The 24,845-nt window shown below is 45.0% G+C and overlaps 1 protein-coding gene across 17 annotated transcripts in view; it reads left to right on the forward strand.

Moving 5' to 3' along the window:
- Positions 1 to 24,845, forward strand: part of LOC100705667 (RNA binding fox-1 homolog 3) — a 422,442-nt gene that overhangs the window by 317,276 nt on the left and 80,321 nt on the right. The window contains exon 1 of one of the 17 annotated variants that reach the window (XM_013269814.3): positions 6,740 to 7,200. The exons of the other annotated variants lie outside the window; for them this stretch is intronic. Coding sequence (XP_013125268.1) covers positions 7,075 to 7,200 — 126 coding nt within the window. The 5' untranslated portion in view covers positions 6,740 to 7,074. Of the gene's footprint in view, positions 1 to 6,739; positions 7,201 to 24,845 lie in introns of those variants that run through there. 17 annotated transcript variants of the gene reach the window in all.

The following is a 24,845-nucleotide window of genomic DNA, read 5'->3' on the forward strand; positions in this document are numbered from 1 at the left end:
GGAGTATCATGCACACGCGCTCCTCGATGTCTTTTAGCTGCAAGCACACCAGACTTTTAGGTGAGAGGGTGGTAAAACGGTCAATGTATTGATGCTGACTGTCCGCTGCCATAAAGCTCAATCAACCCTCTCCTTCCCTGCCTTGTCAAAGCAGCCGGAGCAGCGGCGGCTCGGTGTGTATGTGTGTTATTGGTGTAGACAGCGTGGCGTGGACGGTTGATATATGACAGTGGAGGAGGCAGAGTCGGTACCCCTCGGCTTTTGCTCTGCCTTCCCCAGTAGAAGCTTTCGAAATGCTCTAATATCTGGCCAGCGCTCAGTGAGCGATGGCCAGAGCCAACCTGCTGATCTTAGCACTGGGTGCATTAGTTTGCCATAAAGAAGCAGTGATTGTAAGACGCGGCAGGCGAAAACATATGAGGATGAATGACACCATATAAAAGCCAAGCTCTGTTTCAAAATCCATTAGAGAGGCAAGTGCCTCAGCTCCAAATGCAGCAAAATCCAGGGCCCCACATCCTACCACGGCATCCGATTGAAGCGCAGGTCGTAGCTCGTTCCTCCAGTTCCTCCCCTAACTGTCCGTTTAATCAAATTTTTAATCAATGCATTAGTACGTGACAGCTCTGAGGGAAGAAAAGGCATACTTCACTCGGTGCAGAATATCGGCATCCGAAGATAGGTGGGAGACGAATGCAGCTCATTTGGTGCTAAGAGTGAGCAGAAGCTTTTTTGGGTCTGTGTGTACAGGCTTCACTTTCTTCTCGATTTAATGTGTGCAGACATGTGTAATTGTGTGCGTGTTTTTCTTTGCTTCCATGAAAGTTCCAGCCTCCCCGTGGCACTGCCTCCTAATTACTCAGATCTGCGCTCAAAGTGAAGAAATAATGAACGAGAGCTTTAATTATGCCTCCAGACAAAGGATCCCTGATGCCTCCGCAACACCGCTGGCACACTGAGATGGGTGAGGGCAGGTTAAACAGAAACCCTTTCCTCTCGGTGCAGAAAGCTGGTCAGCCTTGAATGCAGACTGAGCCTGCAACTTGACGTGATGCTGTAAAGTGCAGATATGGGAGCGGAGGAATTAAAAAAAAAAAAAAAAAAAAGACGAGCTACATAGGTTTGTTATCTCTAACAGATATGACACAACCTTTAATTAGTGGGGATCCCTGAAGCTCTGGGCCTGAGATATAATCAGCGGACCTTTAGCAAGAGCACAACCCTCCCCTCTCTGGGTACCCTCGAGGCAGGCTGATCGAGGCGTCCTCATGCCCCCTCTTCTACAGCGGGGTTGGCTGGCACTCTGGAGATGCCAGATAATGAGGAAGCCTGTCAGAGGGGCACTTCAACGGTGCCCCTCCAAAGGCCTCACTGCTTCTTAACAAAATCCACCAGCACCAAACACTGCTGCTTTGTTTTCCTCAGAGTGCGCCTCCAGAGGTCTTGGCTGCGTGTCCGGCAGGGTGGAGCGCTCCCCCAGAGAATGTGACACATCCCTGTATTTATTTTCATACGCATTTAGAATGGCTGGATCGCTGAATAATATTGCATAATGCTCACTCTGACATGTTTGTGTTTTGTTCAGACTCTGGTGGTCGTCCTGATGGGGGAGCTGTGTCCATAGTGAAGTGCAGGGTGCAGTAGCAAAGTACATCTATTCAGCTGCTCTGCAGTCTAGAGATACTTGGCAAATGGTGCATTTGAGAGCAGACACACACGCCCACAGCTTTATATGCATAACCAACATTTCAGCTAAAATTAAAAATATATATAAAATATTCAGTTACTAAGAAATGAGAAAAAAAGATGAATTGTTTGGAACGGTACCTTTTTTATTGAGCTGATGTTTTTTGGGGTTGTGATGTTTCAGTGAATATTACCTACAAAATATAAGAACTAAAATTGTTTTCTTTGCATATTAGGATTTTATAAGGAAAATATTTTATATATAGTGATGCACTGCTATAAAAAAATAAAAGAAGGCTGTAAAACATTTAACCCAAAAATCTGAAAAGTGTGAAAATTTCAGACGAGTCATTAATTAACATTCACTGGTATTCCTGTGATAGTGGTGCCAGCGTTGCTACATAGCAGGCTCTTTAAAGGCAGGTTGTTTGGATCATAAAGAAGTGAAATGCTGTTGTTGTTTAGCTCTGTGCACATGCAGCGACAGTCGACTGAGTTAATGTAGGAAAACAGAAATTTGAAAAATCGACACGTCGAAATTCCACATATTTTTCCTAAAACATCTCAGGCTGTTCATCATGTTTTCTTGTTCTTTTTTTAAATGAATGCATCATTAAATTTGAATGTTTTCAGTACTACTTGTACTTGTATACACTAAAAAGTATTAGGTAAAACTCATTACCTAATACTATCTGTCTGCTTTCTATCATTACACATTCTATCTGTCGGTGTATCTATCACGCTCGAGTGACGATAGCTTTAGTAATTAAGATCCCGGATTCATTCATGAATGAACGATTGAACGAGTTTACTTTTTCTTCATGATCTAATCATGATTAAGTGATGGTTTCAGCCAAACCCTGAATTGGAAGAGTCATTACACACCAACGATTTATACGTTACAGTGACTCGACAAATATACAATTACTTCTTTCTTTGCTTTATAAAATATGTTTGAATATAAATTAAAAATGCAGAGTAAAGGATAAAGTTGCAGATATTTTTGAATACCTTAATGCAGTATTTTATACTTATTGATACTGGTCAGTGAAGTATGTGTCTTCCCCCACTGTCAGAGTGATGGAGTTAAGGGAAATAAACAGTCATCTGTTATGATGATTAGTGTGAGTGTGCTCTATTGATCAGCGGTCATACGATAAACAGCGGCGAACTGGAGTGCGCCGCCAATCGTTTGGGCCCCATTAGTCGCCGCTTGTATTGCCTTTGATTATTGCTGAGTGTGCTCCCAGTGCATGTGATGGCTTTTTACTGCAAGAACTGCTGCTTTCAACCTTTCTTGGAGGAGCACATTAACGTAGCGCCGGCTCTAAAGACAAACACGGGCTCATATACAAAGACAGGAGATGCTTTTGAAGGAGATTGAACACACATTTTAAAGCTTGTATTGCCCGAAACGAGCCCAATCTCAGAGCGGAAACTCGACAGAAATGTGCACACACCTGCAAAAACCCGCGCGCCTGCTGACTTAATGACAATCAAGCACAAGTCCGGACTCAGAGGGTAAATCGTGGTCTTTAACAGGACGGTAACAGAGGCGGGCAAAGACGTGACAGAGTCGACGGTGACAGTGATGATGATGGTGATTGTGGTAATAATCATTACGCTGATTATTACGGGCCTGCCACAGCAATGTGGTGATTGCACTTGAAGGAAGAAATGGAGGAAGACAAAGGGTGATGGTGACAAAACTGATGATGATGATTAAGATCACTTTTTTTTTTCTTTTTGTGATCAACTATGAGCCGTTCGCTGCAGTTGTTGATCTTTCTTTAATTGGCAGAGCAGCAGTGTGTGGAGTTAACTGAGGATATCTCTGCTGCGTTTGAGGGCTTTGATTTCACATGACAAAAAGAAAAGGCACCGTTGAGAACATTCCAGAAACTCCCTTTGAAGGGAGTGATCTGGCAGTGCTCATTTGAATTATTAACTGGGTGAGACAGACAGATACAGAAAAAAGAAAGACAAAAAAAAGAGCCAAAAAGCAAGAGATGGAAAACACATAGAGGAGGGACGGGGAGATGGATCCCCATCTTTAGCAGGCGATGCCAAACTGTTAATCCTAAAGCACGCCCAGATATCAGCGAGGACCGGTCTTTGCATCAAACAGTCAGGCCAATTATACAGACAAAGCGTGTATATTGGTAATGAAGATGGCTACCGATAAAGGTGAGTGCTTATTTTCATTTAATGATTTTTCTATTATTTCGGTTTTCTCTTTGAAGTTCGCGAAATGCACGAGCGAATATGTAATTACAGGTCAACTATCCCCCTGTGGCTGCTTGGAATTATTTAATCTGCAGAGGGAGTGTCCCAGAGAGAGTTAATTCTCCTCTGCCGCCGTGTTGTGTCTCCCGCAGCAGGACCCAATTATTACTGTCATTATGGCCACAACACCAAACCTAGAATGTGACACATCAGGTAATGTACGTGCAGAAAAATGGGAATAGCAGAACTTCGTAGATCTGCATATGCATCGTGTAGATCTGAGCATTAAGAAAGCAGAGCTGTTTCATAGCATGAAATGGGTATGAACAAAAATACATGCTGATTATAACCATACAACTCAATAACTGTGTGAAACTTTAGTAGAAAGAGCCACACACAGAAACAGGTTCTAGCTAGGTCTGCTCCAGACTCACTAATTTGTTGAGAAAAAATAGAAAATGTGTTCCTTTATTTACTTATTGGACAAAATAAAGGAACATTTACTCAGATAATGGTAAGCAGTCTTATTTAAAAATAATAATATAAAAATCTATTGTTGTGTAGGGTTTGTGATATTGCTGTGGTTCTGGGTTTGTGGTACCGAGCGATACAGACATTAGTTTAATTTTATCCACGTTTCATAATAAGTTGTTGTATGTTTGTATTATATTTACAGTTCTTTTGGTCATGTTGGGTTTTCTCTACCTTCATGTTAGTCGAGTGAAGCAGTGACACCAGGGGTGCAGCGGGTAGCTGTTTCAGTGACCCTCCTCATGTCGACACTGAAAAAAATCTAGACAATTCTTATAAATATATCTACTGATTGAATCGCCTTCTGTGATTTCCATTTTCCAGTCTTTGTTTTACAATGATGTGTTAGCGTTTGCTCAGACAGTTTGCATTAACTTTTTTAAAGTTCTTTAAAAGTTCAAAACGCTGCTGTTACTTTGCTCTAGCCTGTCTCGTTATCTGGTAACCTTTACTGTTCGGACCTCTGCTGCGATGAAGAGGAGGCAGGAAGAGAACGCGTCACAATGCTACATGAACTGGACCTTTATTTCCTTTCTTACAGGGCACCCAACATGCTACACAACAATCAGATAAGTGTTTCACTGAAACTCAGGCATCTCTAAACACTTCGCAGCTGATTATAATCACTTAATCACCTCTATTAGCATGCACTTCACAATGCTGCAGCTAAGTGCTGGTAATGTTACATCTTACACCCTCAGTCACTCACTTTCTGCTACACCGGACCTGCGTTACACACAAATGATCCACAAAGCCACCTTCTTTGAAAGCAAAGCTTTGGCCGGTACATCTAAATGAAGAGAATCACTGCACCTCAGATTCAGCTTCTCATTAGTCAACCACGAGCACAGAACGTTCTGTCTTGTGGATAAACGAATGCTTGACTCATAGAATTAGAGTCGGATCAATTGATGCTTCGAATCATTGATTTTCAGCATTGACAGCCTTAAGCCTGATCCGTGCTCGTCACCTTTTTCCAATAAATTCTGGGCCTTCACATGAAGGCAGCATCCCTCATGTCATCCATGTCTAAGGAACTCCTATTGTCTTCTGTTGAAAAACAAAAGCTATGAGCATAACAGTCAATCTCAACAAGAACCCAGAAGACAAAAATCCGGTAAAGAGTTTGATGGTTTGATGTCAGTCTGGATCATACTACATCCTTGCCTTCAGTTTCTCCAGAGGTTCATGAATATTTGCAATAAGGTTAAGTTGAATTAGTTAAGTTATTCTTGATTGATCCTTGTAGGGAAATTGCATTAAACCCATTCTTGGTATTGGGATTAAGGACCAGCATCAGTTCTAGGCATGTGCATTGGTCAAAGCCGCTTTGGAAAATTTAACCTAGCATGTTATTGATGGCAGGAATAACTTAAATTCACAGAGAGAACATTATTAGACAAATTTCTGAATATATCAGATGTTTTGGATGACGGTCTCCAGAGTAAACACATTTGGCCATACCCAGTCGATGACCCGAGTTCTGCCTTTCTCTGCTGAAACATCAAGGTTCTGAATCCAGGGCTGTGTTGAATAACATTCAAGCTGGATTTCTTGCTTTTCCCCCACTGACTTCGATCTCTATACCCAACTGGTGCCCGTGATGTAATGAATACATCTTGTGCATTCTCTTTGTCTGCTTCTTTTAAAGCAGTATCAAACAGAATTAATCAGAAAAATACATTAAAAGGAAGCTCGAAGTTGTTTTTCTTGTACAGTTTAGCGTGCTCTACAGTACATGCTTGGCTGAATGCATGTTTACAGCTGAGTAGATGAAGAGGGATGTCACGACTGGGCCTAATCACAGCCTGTTTTTGTTTTAATGCACTTTCCCCTGGCTTCACGGATAGATCTGCTATACGTGCCGTACGGTTTATGTCCTTGAGCGCGCACGCACGCACGCACAGGCGGAGGAGAGGGAGGTGCTGCCTGGCCACTGAGGGGGGTGTGTGTTTATGTGTGCTTTTGCTGGGTGGGGGGGCCGCAATTAAAAGGCAGCATGCAGTGTCCCACGAGGTGCTAATGCCCAGGATCAGCTGTTCTAATGTCATTCACATCCCCTCTGCTATTCAGCCAGCACGTTTGATGTATGAATCCACCAGGGACTTCATCAGTACCCCCCTTCCCCCCTTTCATTCTACCAGCACCTCTTTCATACCCCCACCCTAACCTACCCAACCCCCTGTCGGCTCTTCAACCCCTCCTCCTCCTCCCGAGCTTGCACAGAACCTCCCCTTCTGTGTCTGAATGCTTATGTTGGCTTTTATCGCACACAAAGTAAACAGAGTCGCGCCAGGGATAGTGAGCGAGAGAAAAGGGGAGAGAGAGAGAGATCAGCAGAGACCGAGAGAGAGAGAGAGAGAGAGAGCGAGCGTGAGAGGGAGAGAGTGCAATAGTGATAAACGTGGAACATGCACATTGTCTGCGCACCGCTCGCTTCCCTGCTACATCTTCAATAGCGACACAAAAGCCAGCAAAAGGGAAATTTAAAAGGCAAGAGGAGGCAGAGGAAGGGAACTGATCCGAGGAGGGAGAGAGAGAGTGAGAGAGTGAGTAAGTGAGTGGGAGCGAGCGAGCCAGAGAAAGAGAGAGAGAGAAGAAGAGAGTAGAGCAAAAGGATCTCCCTGCTAAATGCGCAAAGCGTCCCGTCACCCCACGCTGAGCTCCATGGCCAACTCCGGCTGCCTCCTGCTCTCCGGCTCCGGGATGCTACCTCACTCGCTCCAGTGTCCCCCTGCCTTCCTCTACCTGCCCGAGGTAAGACTGAATGATGCTCGCTTTGTCGCCCCTCGCTCTCTCTCCTCTCCCTCGCTCTGCATCCCTTTTCGTCTCTCCGTGCGCTCCTCGGCAGCACGTGACGGCATCGCGCTCGCTTTGTGCTGTTACTCAGAGTACTTTCACCCGCCTAACCCTTGACCCTCAGCCTGCCTTTGAGGAGTAGAAAGAGGGGGGCAGGAGGCGGAGGTGGAGCGGGGATCACCTCCTTTAATTCTACCCTCTGAACCGTCCCGCTCTTCGTCGCCTCCCGTCTTCCTCTTCTCTCTCCAGTGCCTCCCTTTTTTGAGTGAAATTAAAGCAGTGAATTAGCGATCGCTGTGACGTGGGACCACGCAGTGTTTGTGTACAACAGTCGCTTCATGACTCATTGTGCTTGGAAATGTTTTCTCGGTCAGTCTGTTGTGCTCTGTCACTTCTCTGCTGCAAAGATGAGGCAATTTTACACTTAGTTGTGTTTTTAAATGAGAAAATTCCTTTCAAAAATTGCTTCTTTATCTCAAATTTTTTATGCAAGTAGATGCCAACTTTTTCTGTAGCTGACTGCAAAAAAACACTCATTTATCTACATGTGGTAGTTGTGCATGTGTTACCTAGTCTGACCCCTGCCTGTGTTTGCTAAAATCACATTCCACATGAATCTTTAAGACACGAATTTCAATTTTAACCCAGAATTTAGGAAGTTAGAGCTTCGAGGGCTTGCAGGAGTAACGAACAAAGCAGTGATGACACCAGATCGCTCCTATTTGAATTATTATTACAATGTGTGCAGTTTATTTTTGTGATGAGCTTCAAAAAGAAGAAGGAAAAAGTCTACATTTCTTGGTCATCTCCTCCTTTTTTTGGATTATCCTTGCCGTATAATCCCAACAGAAAATCTCTATTTGTTTAAAACACACACATTAAGGTTTAAACTAAAACTGCTCTCACCGTGAGATTTGTTTAAATTTAACAAAGCAAGCGCCTCATTCTTCACCCCTTAATTTTTCTCATAGTGGCAACACTTTGAATAATTACATCTCTCAGCAAATTAACATTGATTTTCCCTTTTTGTGTGTGTGCGCGTGTGTGTTTGCCATCCTCCTTTGGAAATTGATTCTGTCACTGATCCCCTTGTTTTGTGAAACCTGAAGACTGCAATCTTCTGAAGGGAGGTGAAAAAATCAACAACAAGGTGACTCTTAAGAGCCCGTGCGCCTGTCTATCTGCTGAATAATTCACATGTTTTAATTCAGCGAGTTGGGGGCGGGAGCGCCGTTAGTGGTGGGATGATGGGTGCGTGGGGGGGGTTGGTGTCGAGCGTCCAATTCTGTTTTTACTACCGGCACCATGTGTTGCTGTAAACAGAGTGTGTTACTGCAGTGATTGAGGGGAAATAACGGCGCCGGAAAATCCTGCTTTCAATCTCCCGTTTTGAGCCGTATTCCTCCCACTTTCTCCCCAACGCCATCACGGTAATGGCCCTCACCACCTCCCACCCATCTGTCCAGAGTGGGCACACCCCACCAGCCGGGCTGTGATTGGGAGGGAGGGAGGGGGGGAGTAGTGGGGGTGCAGGGCATGTGGACAGCCAGGTGTCATCAGCACACGCAAACTGTGGAGGAAGCCAAAGCCGCCTCCAAAAACTCGAATAATGGTTAAATGTTCGTTATCGCTTATTGCAAATTTGAGCCATCGTTGGGGAGCAAAACGCTTTGATGACCACAACCTTAAACGTCTTGATTCGTCACGTGGATCGTTCTGAGCGGCACAGCAAACACGATGTAACACGAGCGAGTTTAGGTGCGTTTACCTTCCACTACATCCTGTTACCTCCAAATCCTCAGCATGAGCACCGAGCCTCTCGAGTGCGTGTGTGCGCGTGTGTGTTTTGGTCCACAGTGGATTCCTTTAAAGTCCAAGTCAGAGCTGAAATTGAAACTTCCTGTGTGCTATTTTCATGAAACATCCCCCTTTTTGTTTCAAATCCCTTTAATGTATCAGCAGCTTTTGTTCCTTTTTTCTTTTCTGTTTATTTCTTTTTTTTTTTTCTTCTTCTTTGCGGTAAATCCTCGCCCTGCAGCGCTGTGAGAGGAAGCAACCCTCTGAGTCACACTGTGGCCAGCGTCTCTCCCCCACATCACCCATCCTTCGTAGCATGCCGCCTGTGTTCCCCCGCCTTTCCCCTCTCCTCCTCCTCCTCCTCCCCCCACCACCGACACTCTCCCGCTTCCTCCCCTTCGCCACAGTGCAGAGCTGCAGCATCGGCTCGTGTAAGATGACAGCCAGCGAACAGAAGGGGAATAGATTGAGGTGATAGCCTCTGCCTCACAGTTTGTTTGCATTTCAAATAAGACACTGTATTAAGTTGGGCTACGAACAGCTTTGCTTATTATGTGTGAACATGGTGCTGCATGATATCACAGGAAGACAGGAGTTTATTACATAAAAGATTAGCAAAGCATACCTTGCCTTTATTTGTGTGCAGCAGTGTTTGGGTGTGTGTTCTCAGGCAGCTTGCTTTGATGCTCTTTGTAGTCGGCTGCGGTGCATATAAATCCCGGCTAAATGTTTGTTTTCATTAACACAAGGAGAGACTCCCTGCGGTGTGGTGGGAGAACTGTGGGCTTCTGATTACACACGCGCGCGCACAAAAAGTGGCAGTATCACACCACCGCTGAAGGGCCTTTCCTCCTCCTCGACACGGGGAGAGTTTCTCCGCCACACGGGGTGCCGGCTTCATCCTTCCGCAGGATGATGTCACTTTTCCTCTACCCACAATTTGTATTGTAGGGGCTCGTTTCATGAGTTATGGCGCTGGATATTGAAGGAGTTATGAATTACAGTGTGGTGAGACTTTTATGGGATGCAGTGCTCACCGCTGTAGGCCCGTATTAAAGTATAAATATATTTATGGTACAAGCTGAAGCTAACGGGGGTAGCTCAGGTTTGCTCGTGGTAGTTAGTAGCTGTCTTCAGAGTCATAAAAACATGGCATCTCATGGATTTTCTATTTACCAGGCGCTGGGTGGGCATATGGCGACGCTCGTAAATGTAACTCTATTATCTAAGACGGTGCTGTTGGGCGGGAAGCTCGGCGTCACTTATGTCTAAAGAGGAAAAAAGCAGCCGTTGTTATTGTCTTGATGTCACATCTCTCTCCCCGTCTTTGCCTCAGACTTATCTCCAGATCTCCCGTGTTCTAAAAATGTCTTCCTTTGATTTGTAATTGGATTTTCTATCGTGGCATTCCACTCTGCCGGTGTCTATTGTTATTGTTGCATCTATTGATTTCTTTTTTGTGGCTTCTTCGGTCGGGGTGTTTTGAATTTCCCCCTTAACTGTACACGGCTTTGGTATCGCTCTAAACGGTTAGGTCACCTCGAAGAGGCGATCCTTTCATGTCGGTGGATCCTGCGAGGAATTGCCCGGGCTCTCTGGTTTCAGCGGCCTCCTCCTCCTCCTCCTCCTCTCCTCTTCCTACTCACGCTGATCTCTTTTTACGCCTGCACTGGTACCGACTCTCTCCCTGCTCTCCCTGCTCTCACACACACACACACACACACACACTCACACACTGATAAATCTGGTTAAAGGCGAGGAATGCAGAGAGGAGAGTAGTGGGAATACTCGTGACACACTTCCCCCCTCAGTTCGGGCCTTGATCCTGCCTCCCAAAGCGCCACTATTCAGGGGGACTTTAGATATCGAAGGATTCAGGTTGGTGGTCTCTCGGGGACGGGCTAATGCGCACCGTGCAGAGATGGCTCCTTCCTGGGGGATAATTATTGTAGGCCAAGCTGTACTACTGACAGCTGTAAATGGAGATGCTGTCTGTAACTGGGGAGGACTAATAGGTTTTTGTCTCTACGTGGGCTCTCGTTAGGCCCGTGTGGGCACATTGGAGACGAGTCTGAGAAGTGAGTCAAGGCCAATGGGACTCGGCGGGCTCGCCACCTCCCCCACGACATCTTGGGGGAAATAGGGGTTAAAACACAATAGCCGTGGCTCTGCGGTTCTTCTCCTGCTTCAACTCTTAACGCCAACGAATCATATTTTTTGTCCTATTGTCCATAAAACTACAAATGTTTCCAACACAACACATAATATTCCTTAATATTATATGTTTTAGCTTTTTGTTTGTGTTTTCCTCTTTGCTCCTGTAACCTCACTGAAAATGGCCCCAGACTAATTTGCCGAGAGATGGCCACCTTCAGAATCGCTGTGACCCAACTCATCTCACATAAAAGCCTAGAAAGATGGACGAACGCATCGTCAGTTTTAATCTTTTAGGAAAATTGTTAACAAGAAGAAAAGCACAAAAACACCTGCAAGCCAAACCCAGATGTTGTGATTAGGGATCTGCTTTCACCGGCTATCTGATTCTCATTTGTTGTGTTTCTATAGATAAACTGTGTATTTGAAATATTCCATTATATCACAAGGCGACGCCAGCTTTGTTGTTTTTCAGTCAGTTTTAGCTGAGCACAATTCACTCAGATTCAATCAGGCACAAATCAAAAAAACTTTAAACCCAATTTCATGGGCTCTAGAATATACCTCTCAATATGTTCAGTGTTTTGGTGTGAAATCATTCAGAGTCTTTCTCTCGCCGCTGTTCAGCTGTTTTGTCCCTTAAACAGCTGATTCATAGCAGCATAACAAAGGCGGAGGGACTGATTGAAATGTTTTCTCACTTTTCTCTGCCCCGGAGGAGAATTGTAAATCACAGCTCAGTCGTTTATTTTGAAATTTCATTTGGTGTGTGAGCGAGTGCTGCCTTGTTCTTCACAGAGACTTCACAGTCAGGCTGACTTGTGTGTGTGTGTGTGTGTGTGTGTGTGTGTAGATGTGTGTGCTTTTCTTAAGGCTACCCACCGTCTTACTCCACTAGACCTTTGTAAATGGAACAAAATTAAATTTGTTCCCTGTATAGAAGAATGGCACAAACAGTGCAATAGGTTTACTCACCAACAAAGACTTCTCCACTGGGGGTCTGACTGTATTTTTAATGCAAACGTACATATTTGAGCTGACATATCTCTATTTATTTGTCTCCCTGTGAGGAACTGTTGTCATCTGTAGGTGGATGGTGCAGGGCTCTGCATGCACGGGGCCGTGCAGCGCATCGATAAATGTGTATTTACATTTTGCCAATAATGCTAAATATCTCCCAGTCATTAATGGTGAGCGTTAGCTTGGAGTGCTCTGGACCTGTAGTGTCAGTAAATTAGCATTCACGGTGCTGCTCATGCTAATATACTCAACTTCTGGAAAACAAAGCTGCAGTCGCAAATGTCCTCACCTCGCAATAATTAGCCGTCGTTTTTTTTTCTTTTCTTTTTTTTAGACGGAGGCAAATATCTAATGAAGCTTTTAATTAACATCTGTGCTAAACATTTACTGGTGTGCAATGCACAGAAATGAGGAAATATGACACCACAGGTGGTGTTTCCTGTGCTACCTGCTAATCCAACGTGAAAAACTCATCGCCCTTTCGATGTTGTCTAAACTCTGGGATTTTCTCTTGATTCTTGATACGATAGAAAGACACAGAGGTTTGGATAAAGGCTGCCGGTTGCTCTGCTGCTCTACTGCAGTATTTCCCACCCAGGCCATTTAATACAGCGCAGGAATCTCAGCCTCTCGGTTCTCCCGAGTGCTCCTTCAGGCCAAAGCGAGCCTGAGCAGGTGGAGGAGACGCCGAGAGGGAGAAAGACAAGACGCACGACACGACGCCTCCCTGTCTTTACACTGCAGGAGCTCTAACTACATCACTCTCTCTCTCTCACACACACACACACCAGCTCATACAGTTAGAGCAGCATAAAGACAGGGGGATAACCTCGCAGTAGAAACTGTTTGCAGCCTCTTTTTTATCCCTGAGAATAAGACCTGACCTGAGGTTTTTCTATTTCTACAAATGGCACGCTAAAATGCTTAAGCAGCCAGACCAGCTTGAGTCCAATTATTTCTTTACTGCAGTATCTTAGCCAGCTGTGATTATTATGTTTATAATGTGGTGTCACTCTCACACTGTCCTTCAAGCATTCTCCTCGCGGCGGGATCCTCTCAAATGAGACGTATTACCCTGTGTGCTGAGTTAACAGAGTGGCCGTACGAGTGAAAGCGGAAAGGAAAAAAAAAGCCATCACAAGCCATTAAAAGCACTGCACCTTTTTATCACCAGCAGCTTAATGGCAGTGGTGAACAGCAAAGCATTATTGCAGTTCTCCTTGTGCTCCTGCAAGCGTGTTTTCGCCACCGCCAGAAGGCACGCTGACAAATAGATCTCCAGACAAACACTCAAATTTTGTTTTTCAAAAGGTCATTATCCGTCTTCGTCGGAGCAGCGAGCACGATGCATGGGAGCCAAGTTTGGGGAAATGATTCCTCACGTCAGAAGAAGTTTCTCTCCCCTCGCCGCCTCCTCCTGGTCTCAGCGTTTCATTTTTAAAGGATGCACTTGTGCTGCTGTTTTTGACTACTAAGAGGCACCCTGGGTCACCCGCTAAAGAAGATCAATATTTGAACTATGCTGTTGTGGGTCAGCATGTACGCGTGTATAAAATTAAATGGGCCTTGAAATTGATTTCAAGTTCTCCTTGAAGAAGTCTACAGGTATTCTAAAATGAAACCAAGATGCCGCAGAGGGGAGCTGACCTCCGCTCAGGCAGGCTCGTAATTGTTTTTGTTTCCTCAAATTAAATGAGCCCTTTTATTATCATTATTATTATTATTATTATTATTTCTGGGATGCAGAGCTGGACATCTGAAATTGCCGGTTATGGCACGTTCGTTTTTAGAGACCTGAAGTAATATAAAGTAATGGCCGGGGTTCCTCCACCGGCTACTCCTTTTTACCACTGCGATACGAACGACTGTGGGATGGACTTTAAAATAAAAAATGGGACCTTTGCTTTAGTTAATCTCAGCTCTGCACTGCGTGAGCAGTAGGAGAGGAAAAAACGTTGTTTTGCCTCTTTCCTCGCAGGCAGCCAAACAGGTATCTCGCTGATTACTCTGCTTCTGCTTTGGGTAATCGGTAAGAAAGGAGAGAAGCTCATGTAATTTACCTCAAATCAGAGCCGCCCTCCCTCCTCCTCCTCTTCCTCCTCCTCGCTTTTCCTCTCCTTAGATGGAGAGTCTAAATATCACTGCTTTTTCTCGCAGCACTTTGTTAGTGGAGCACGCCTCTGTGTTTTTCTAAAATCATCTATCAAGGTGAGATCTGTGGGAAAGAGCAGCGCCTCGGGCTTCCTCTCCATGTGCTTATGAGGTTTTATTAGGTCCCACAGGACCACTGCTTTGGTGTGTGTTAAAAACAAATGGAACTTACAAATTACAGATTACAGCCTTCACGGGCGCGCGCGCGTCCACCTTGCAGTGTGTGTTTGCGAGCGAGCGGTGTTGTTGTGCAGAGACGGAGGCGAGCGCGGCCACTTTAATGAAGGAATGTTCTCGTGTGTGTTTGTGGCACAAGCAGCGTGAAAGTGTCTATGTCGGCCGCTGCTGCTGGAGCTGCCGGGCGGGTGCTGCATTAGCGGTGATGGTGAGGGTCGGTGTCAGGTTGACTGTGTTTTGGCCTAATGGGCCAGTTCAAGTAAATTACACTGAGAAAAATGTCGTTTTTTCCCATCTTTCTTACTTTTAGTGATATTTTGCCGTCTCTGTAAATGCAACTGCACAAATCCTGGGTTTTCCAAGGAAACGTGTCACAGTGTTAATGTGTTTGAAGCTCGTGCACTGAACATTATATACGTTAGAGGCGGGTAAAGCTCTGTTTTGCTGGATTTGGTAGATTTAAAGTGCACATAAATGGCGGCATCGGTGCGTACCTGCATCGTTTTACATAAAGCAGCCATGATACCTATGGAAGTAAAACCTAGAAGGGGGTCGACGGTGTTTGTGTAATTACTTTCACCGCCTGAAGGGAAAGTTTTACGCTGCAGATTTAACACATCGCAGAACAATAGCTGACAAATTTAATGTTTGTCTCCGATATCCATCCCTGCCAGCGAGGAATGGATACCACCTGGGCTTCAGTGTTAAAGACTCGAGGCTGACTGACGTGCACGTGTGGGCCTATCGCAGCTATATCAGGATCAGTGCATGTGTTGTCTGTATAACATTTTGTTGCTTAGTTGGTTGTTTTTGGATGTAATGCAGATACTTCAGAAGCGGTGCTGCGAGGCTCTGGAAATAACAGTTTGCTTCTTTTGTTTGTAAGAAATATTAGAAGGAATTAAAAAACCTCTGCTGAGTGAGTGGTCACTGCATCCTGTCCTGTCTCTGATATAATATCTGACAATGTCCATCTAAGCAAATATAGATGCAATGAGTCTGGTTAACTTTTAATTAATAGCTGAGAAGTTTGCACATATAGTCACATTTGGTAGTTTGGACTTACAGACAACCTTCATTCAGGCATGAACCAATTAGCTGATCAGCTGTTATTTTCATTTGGCTTCACACTCCGATCTGGCTTTTTTTGTTCAAAGTTTGAACTCCAAATAATACTTTGTGATGTCATTGAAATGCACGTGTCACAAAAAGGCATTTTCTGATATGTTTTCCATATTTCTTCTTCTTATTTCCCCGTCCGTCATTTTGAAGCCTGCTTGTCAAAGCAGCTGATCAGTATATTGATTTTTAGTTTTCCACACTCTAATATTTGTTACCAGCTTTGGCACCAAAAATCTAGACTCAGTGGATCAGTCGGCTCCATTAAAGACCTTTGCTTTGTATGCCAACTGTGCACTTCAACCTCTCCGTCTAATTCCTCTGGCCAGTAATTTAAATTCGCCGCAGACCATATTAAGCAAAAATATTTTCAAACTACATAAAAGAAAATTTTTCAAACATGGGATTTTTATTAAAACAGCTTCTTTTTTTTATTTCTTTGTCCAACTTTTGAGAAATTTCTTTGCAAGTCAATAAAAGGAAGGTGAATATTATCTTTTTCCTGCTGCCGCATAGGGAACAATTACTAATGGAACCAATTTATACAAAAGACATGAAAGTAAAATGTGGACAGCAGACTCATTATATTAACCAGATCTTCTTTTGGCAAAGACTGATTGCTTATAACATTTATAATCTTTCTTTTTTCAGTATTTTGAGCAGCCCAAGTAAAAGTAGATCCTGTATTATTGCGTTACAGGAGAAGTCATCAGCATCGCTAGACCCCTTTTAGTGGGGCACGTCCCCCAGTATCGATCTTCTGTGCTGCTGTGTAAAAGACGAGGTTTTTTTTTTTTGTCTAAGAATGACAAAGCAGCATGGCTAACCCCAGATCCATGCACGACAGCGAGCGTGTTGACACCTGTGAGGGAAACATGCATCCAGACTAAATGAATGATAACATGAAAAAGTTTCAAATTGATGTTAGACCCGAGACACCTTTACTTGGTATGTTTTATACTTTGCATATAAATAGCTGCCTCAAATTATTTCATTTTCTTATTTCTTCACCTAGTTTAGTGCAGTTTTCTCTGATTTTAAGCCTAAAACACAAATCTGGAAATTCTAGGCTACGATAAAAATACATCTTTCTTAAAACTTGTAGCGATTGTTACTGTTGCAGCAGCAGGACAACGGCAGTAACAGCAAGCTAAGCAAAGGAAGTCCATATAGCACATTTTAATCCACCAAGGGGGGCAAAAAAGTGCAATTTCAGTTGTGCCCCGGTGGTTTTATGTGTAGCAACGCCCGTGGTAGCCAAATCAAACAGGAGAAATCTGCATGGGTAGATACTACTAAAGATTAGTAAAAGAAAAATCCAATTTGGATGAAGCGACCCTTTAAACACAGAGGCGAGGCTTAACCGGGATGAGGATTTTCTATTGCCCACCCCTCCTATTCAGCCCCTTCCTGCTAATTTAATGACTCAGAATTGTAACTCCCAACATTGTTATCATTCAGCAATAGCGAGTAATGAATAGCAATTAGCGTTTTCAAAGGAGGGAGTAAAGCTTGAGAGACGTCGCTTTTCACCCAGAAATGTTGAAACACTGCAGTCAGGGGAGATACTGTCATGTAGAGAAAGGGCCTAATTTATCTGTCCAGCTGTTTTTGGTAAATAACTTTTTTTTGTTGTTTTGGCGTCTTCCTGTCACGCAGACTGCTATCAGCGCAAATACAAGTAATCATTCTAATATCCAACACGTTCCATCTTCCTCAATGAACTGTAATAAACTGTAATAAATTACTCTGCACATTTTGTCCAATGATTGCTCTTTCTGGTGCCTGGCGCAAACGTGCTAATTAACTGGATATGAATGAAATTCTAGGGTGGCGTGGTATCAACGGCAGGGAGACAAATGCGATTTGGTTCTGTCGCGAGCGAGTGGAAAATTGCTGTGTAAATTGGAGGTTGTTGCTGCCGAGCGTTTTTCTGTGTGCTTACATTTCATGGGTGAGAATCCAATCTCACAGGGCAGCATGTGCGGACTGCCCTCTCTGATACACTCCACCGTCCTCCACCTACTCTATGATAGCGCTCTAAAAGCTCCCCCAAATCTCTTCACACACACTCACATACACTCCCACTGACACAGGGAAACACAAACACATATTTCAAAAGGTAAGAGCCATTGTCGAGCAGAGGAGCCGCGCCAGCTGAGGTAAAGATGTAAGCAGCCTATGCCTGGCAATTTGACTCATCTTCCAATTGGCCAGATTCCCCCGACACTTGATTTCACGCAACGTAAACAGAGCAAATTCTAATTGTCACACTTGTCCTCTCCTCTGCTCTCTTTCTGCATGTTTCCTGCTCGCTTTTACAGAGGCATTGGTCACTTGAGTCAGAAAAAAAAAAGAAATCCCCCAGTCTCCTCATCCAGACTGGCTTATTGTCCATTTTCGCCTCTTTGCACTTTTTCATCTGCAGCTGCAGTGTCCATTTTTATCTATGGGTTTGGGCAGTTTTGGAGAGAATTACGGTGACAGAGCCATGGAAATGATAGGCTGGCAGTGAGATATCTCTGCCTCATAAATTCTACATTGCTCGAGATAATTTACGAGGGAGGTTTGTGTGCGTAAGACAGACAGCGCTCCGTGGTATCCATCCACTCCACGGCCTCCGTTCACTTCAGCCCTGCGAGCGCGGTCGATTTATCGAAACAGAATTTATTTTCACGTTCGTTCCCAAAGCATCGCTTTGAATGATTTTGCTCTGAATGTGCCTGCATATTATTTGTTCTGTCAGGATTATTACAGACAAAAGAGCAAACTAATAGATCTCGCGCGGGGTGTCTACTACTTTACGACTCAGAGGCCTTCGCTTTGAGGTATTCTGCCATCAGCAAAGGTCATCAGCTCCCCTGATTGTGCGGTGTGTGCGGACCTGAAGGCAAGACAGCTCTGACGCTGGTAATCATTATTCATGCATATTTCTGTTAGAGCGAGGTTAGCCCTCTGTATGCACTGAAACTAAGAAACTTTTTGCCCACGAAGAAAAATCTTCAGCATCTTTGGATCACGTTTCCTCTGAAAAACTTTCAACTGCAATCAAACTGCGCGAGCGAAAAGATCTGGATTTTCTTTGTTTTCGCTCTTCGCCTTCTCCTCATGTGTGCGGCGCTCCTTTCTGCTTTTATTCTTTTTGTCTTCTTGACGACGTCCGAATTCACCCTCCTGTGTTACAGGCTGATCTGATGAGCAGAATATGGCTGCACCCCGGGGCAATGGAAGTTTACAACTCAGTTAGTACCGAGCTCTGTGTCTCTATCCAGTTAGGTTTTAGGCCTTTATTTTGGTTGCAGTCAGTGCCTCTAGACTTTCCTCCTCATGAGGCCTTTTTCAATAACACCTTCCTGCTGTCTTCCACCATTTAAAAAATGGATGTCTTTGCACAGCCAAACCCCCCTTAAGGGACCGCGCGCAGAGTCCAGTGGGTGTAGCGCAGTACAGTTTATACCCCAGCGGCAGTTAAGAATCACTCTCTTGATCTTCGCGTAAGAGTGTTGCTTAAGGGCCGGTGGAAGCTGCACGTCAGCCGTGTGTTTGCGTTTGAAGAATACTCTATAGGTTTTCCAATCAGTGCCAGTATTCCCAACACGACTCTGATGTCAGCGCACCTGCTTATTGCTATGGCATACCTGTGTCGTTTTAACTAGACAGGATGCACAATGGAAGCAGACAAGGCTCTTTCACAGGGGAGTTAATCTAATCTACTCGCACTCAACTTGGACATTCGCTGTCACTGACACGCCGGCGTCGTCTCCAATAAAACAGGTGAAGGCAGAGCGCATTGACTGCGGCTCTGCAGGTAACTGGGGCTGGCACTCTGCTGGGCTTTCATGTTAACCCTCCCTGGGTTGCATCCAATCATTATACATGAGTGTTCATTCTCAATTTGGGCTGCTCTTGCAATCAGTTATTCTTGCTGTCTCCTTGTTTCAGAGAACCACTCGTGATGCCACTGACAGGAAGAGCTTCCAAAAACGCGTCTCAACTCGTGGCTGCACTGTAGTTTTGTCAGGTAGTTTGAGGTTTAAAAACCCACCGCGAGGCAGATGTTAACATACCTCCCGTTTCTTCTTTTCCTCTCTGGCTGTGCCTGTGTAGGTGTGTATGCATTTTGTGCACACAGGTGACGAGTCAGTGATTCAAGTGCTCAGCAGCAGGTTATTTCCTCTGAACTGGGGCCCTTATTTAATGGTAATTGTAGCAATTAGCATGTGAATGAGGTAAGAATTGGATAATAGAACTAAGATAAATATTGATGTTAATTCACATCGGAGGAGTAGCGCGTGTGTGCAGGGGAGGTGTGCACAAGTTCCTGTAAATTTATCCGAACTCTCATTTGCATGCACTAACGCCGGCGCAATTACGACCTCAAAAAACATCGCCGCCGCCGATGTTAAAAATAAATCAATTACTCTTCGATGCCAGCTATGTCACATCAGGAGAAAATGGATCTGGGCTCGGAGAGGTGTTTTCAACCATATTTGCTTTGGTATCTGAACCAGTAACCAGCTGCTGGGAAGGTTAAATGACATCCATCACCTGTCAGACAGCTGACCCGGGGATGAGGCTTTTCATTTTGACTTTGTAATAACAGCAGCTTCGCTCGCAAAATGAGATGGATGACCTTGCTTGGTCCGTTTCGTAGGCTCCCCAAAGTTCTCTCATTGCAGGTAGAGAACAGGTGATGAGACTGTGTCACCTTCTCCAGCAAGATAGCGGCGGCTCTCTTTCGAACGGGGGTAAGGAGGGAAGACGACGGCGGGCACGTCGGCCTGTTTTCGAGGACAGGTGGCAGAAAAAAAGGGAATTGTGGGCTGCTGCGGTGCTGCACTTGTTGGGGTGGAAGTAAAAAATGCATTTCCGGAAGGTGGGCGCCATCTGGACTTTTGCCCGTGTCTGCAAATCGGCAGTGTGCAGCAGGCGAAGGGCCGTCCCTACCCCCTTCACACATCGTACGAAACATTAGGAACTTACGCCCCCTCGAAAATACACGCCGACATTCACATCAACCCCCCCTCCGTCCTCTTTACACCCCCTTCTTCACCCTGTCTGCTGTTTTTGAAAGAAAAATGCGAGAGAAGAAAAAAGCAAGGGAAAGAGTGCAGTGCCAGGGGCGGGCGGTGGAGAAAACCTCATTTCTTCCGGCGTGCTGCAGCGAGTGGGTTATTGAGGTGGCTGTAATTTGATAAGGAGAGGAAACTCAATGGACTGTGAGCAAGTCAGCAGTTTGAGGCCAGTCACATTTCTGATGTGATGTGGAGGTGGCGGCGGTGATAGTGGAAGGAGGGATGGAGGGGGAGCACTGGAGAGGAAGTGAGGGAGATGGCGAGAGGCAGGCGGGGAAAGGAGAGCAGGGTTCCCTCTCTTCCATGAGAACGGAGAGGGGAGGAGGAGCAATACTTATCCTCCTCGGGTCCGACTGTCTCTCGGCGGGAGTCGGAGGCGCGTTCCCAGGCAGATGGCCCGTATACATCGGTCTGATCATTCTAATCTGGAGATCTCCCCGCAGAGCCCCACCAAACCCTTCCCCCTTCTATTTCAAATGCTTACGCCTTTATCCCCACCTTTCTCTCCGTGCTCTGAATTTCCACTCTCTCTGCAAAGTCACTTTTTGTTGTTGTGGCTGTTTCTCTCTCGCTAGATAAGAGACACAAGTGTGATCAGCGGAACCTTTGAAGTTCCCATAAATAATCGGGCGGCGTGGCCCACTCGGAGCCCTCAGCTTCCAGTTCAGATCAAAGATTAGCCTCACGTCGGCCCCAGCCCTGAAATAAAGTACTTTATTGGATTCCAAAAGCTGGGCGAGTAGGCCCCATTCTCTCTCTCACCGCGGGTTCCTCGTCAGACACAAGGCCCGAAGACTTTCACACGCAGCCTATCGAGCTGTTTGTACTCCCAGGATCCACAAGAAAGAGAAAACAAGAAAGCCTGAACAATGCTGACTTTTTAATCAACACCACGTTCAGAGGCAATCAGCAACCAAGGCCTGATGTCTGAGAAATCTCTTTGTGGAAAAAAAATGGGACAGGGGGATTTTTGAAGTTACTGTTAAACAGGCTGTAAAATGCTCCCTCAGACCTGCAGGGCATTTGGATCTGGCGAGCCCATGCAAGCAGTCAGAGCCGTTCACACATGAGCAGGCTCTCTCATCTGGCTGAGGGCGAAGTCAATCTGGGGCCCGGTGTTTGAGAATGGCAGCCCAACATTCAAAAGGTCGGCGCTGGGCGTCTCTGGCTCGTGGTCACACAATCTATCTGGGTACGTTGCCGGACTGCACTCCGGGTTAGAAAACTGGTCCGAGCCGATTCTCCGACGCCTGGCTGAAAACGAACGCCGCCAGCATTTGGATGTCTGAAGAACTAAAGGCGAGTCTGGTCTGTTGTTAGCTGGTTAAAGACAGGGCTCACTGAGCCTTTTGTGAGGGATGAAAAACGATGTCCCTTTGCATGCTAGACTGCTCTCGCTAAGAAATGGCCGATGAGGGTGGAGGTGGGGGGATGCAACCGCTTCAAACCCTCAGAAGAGCAGAATTATCTTCTTTCATGCACCTCCCACTCGCCACCATTCAATAAGTGTCCTGCACCACTCAACACTGAGAGTTATTGTCGAGACTTTACAGGTCTGCAGGAGCATCAACAACACTGTGTAAAACATTAACAGGCCCGTTTAATATCCCCATCCTCCATTGCTGCAGCTCTCCTAACATTGCACATTTTTGACAATAGGTAATACTCAAATCTCTCTTCCGGAGCCTAAATCCCCATAAAAACACATCTCATCATGGCAGCTGTATTCTCTGGGGATTTGATGTTCATGTCATGAAAAGCCATACTGTGCAAGCACAGTGAAGCGCCCACGCACAGATTAGGCTGGTCATACCAGCTCTCTCTCAATTTTTACATTTCTTTCTTTATTTTTTTTTTCCTCCTTTTGAATTATACTTGGTAAACAGCGGTGGATTGTACCGAGGGGACGGATTTTATGAGCGAGAAAAAAAAATGTAATAGCAATAAAAAAAACACACCATCATCACTGCAAGATGAAAATTGTTTCAACCCTTTTAAAGGTGTACAGTGTAGAGCTGACTGAGCCAAAGATGAGATGAAAAATAATTCTGTCAGCAGACACTTTCTCCCTACATCACCCCATTGCACTCCTAATTGATAAATGATGTCCGTTCATTTCGTCAAGGTCAGCGTACAATTAAAACTTCCGCGATTTATCAGCCAATGAGCAGAAACCAAAATCAGCAGGGATCGCAGGCAACAAACCTCCATGCCCGATGACTTGAGTATGCACCCGCACGGTGGAGTCTGACCCGAGAGGCTCACTGGGAATATCTGGCTTCTGGCCGCTCCCCAGTGGATCGGAGGTGATGAGTTATCAGGAATACATCCCCATCTGCCATCTCTGACAGCCGGTCTGAATTTCACTATGTGTTAATGTTTGTCACAGCGAGAAGACGAGAGAGGGGAAATTAGCGTTTAAAAATATGTAACCGGTATGTTTTTTCTTTCTGAATTTCAAAATTTGAATAGCTCTGGAAGGGACAGACTGAGCGCTGTAATACCTGGGATTTTCATCCATGTGACGACAGCAGGGAACAGGTTTTAAAATCAAACTTGACTTCTGTATTCAAATCTTATATTTGGGAAGATGTCACCACAGCTTACGGGCTTCTCTGAAATGTGTATGTTTAGAAAACTGCTGCTCGCTGGTAAATCCATCATAATAATAAAAAAATGGGTACGTCAAGAACTGCAAATTGGAAGGTTGTCTTAATGCTATGCATGGCGTTTTTTAATGGAGGATTTTAGTAGTGGTTTGAGACTTAAGAGGGACATGTTTGATAAATGCTGCAAAGGATGATCTAATAGAACTTGGATAATGTCTTACGCTATTAGATTTTTTTTTCTTTATTAAAAAAAGAAAATGAAGAAAAAAAAAATCTGAAAACTTAATACCGTTTCCATCACAAAGAAAGGAGTCCTGTCGATGAGTTGGTTCCTAAATGTTACTAAACGTTAGTCACGTATTCTTCTTTTCCTTTTTTCCCCACACAAGCCAGATAACTACCACATCTTAAGCTCGAAATTAAAAGAGGCGTATGTGCTTCGCGATAGGCCGTGAGATAAAGCGGTACCATATCCACTGTGACATTAAATTAAAGATACTGGCAGCTGTGAAATGGAAACGCATGCCAGGCCAGGCCAGGCCAGTCATGCTACAGCCTCTTGCGCCTGCGCTTCTTGGTGGATTTCCATTTTCGGAATCTGCATTACCTTTGCATATGAATTAAAAAGGTCATTACAAAGTCTCCTTTTTGATGTCTGTGTGATAAATAATATATATAAGCTTTTCGCAAGATATGCTCTTTCAAGTCCTATCTGCGGATCTTTTCTTAATATATGCGCTACATTACTGTGCACACACACCCTTTGGTGCACATCCCCCTCCACACATACTCGAGATGTATGTTAATGACTTTAATGGGCTGTTCTGTTTCCATTTAATCAGAATCTAAGTTCTGGGATACAGCTGCGTACGCGGCGGTGTCAAGGCATCGTGTTCGGGCCCAGCTGAAAGCTGCCGCCGCCTGCCTCAAACCTGCGCTCCCAGCATCCCAGAGCCCGCCTCAGATGCCTGCTTGATTGCACTACGCGAGGCTGTGTGTGAGTGTGTAGTGGGGGAGGTGTCAGGTGAAGTTTAATGTTTGTAAGAGAGAAATCGCAGTGTGAGAGAATGAAATATGAGAACTGTGCTTGATGTGTGGCGACTACAGTCTTACAGTATTCACCTCAAATGGTTTTGTGTGGTTCAGTGAGCACTTGACAATGGGGCTTGCACAGAGCCTTCCCCCCCCCCATCCATGTATGATACTGTTTTTATAGGCTGAAAAAGACCTAAAGAGATAACTGCTTTTTCCTTATCAACCCTAACGAGTTTCCTCACATTTCAGTGTTTACTTCTGCTCTTCTCTCCTTTCCTCCCCCTCTCTCCTCCCCGCGGTGCTTCCTCGGCGTTGCCTCCCCGGTCCAGAGCAGCCCATCTACTGAACCTGATACTGAGATTTGTGCGGCTAATTCCCTGCACTCACACAGCTCAGTGTGGTGTCATAATTGGCACACCATTGATTTATGTCTCCTCTTACCGCACCCTGAATGGCTGATGAGTCG

The sequence above is a fragment of the Oreochromis niloticus genome, linkage group LG4 (genome assembly GCF_001858045.2).
Source record: "Oreochromis niloticus isolate F11D_XX linkage group LG4, O_niloticus_UMD_NMBU, whole genome shotgun sequence".
Lineage (NCBI taxonomy): Eukaryota > Metazoa > Chordata > Actinopteri > Cichliformes > Cichlidae > Oreochromis > Oreochromis niloticus.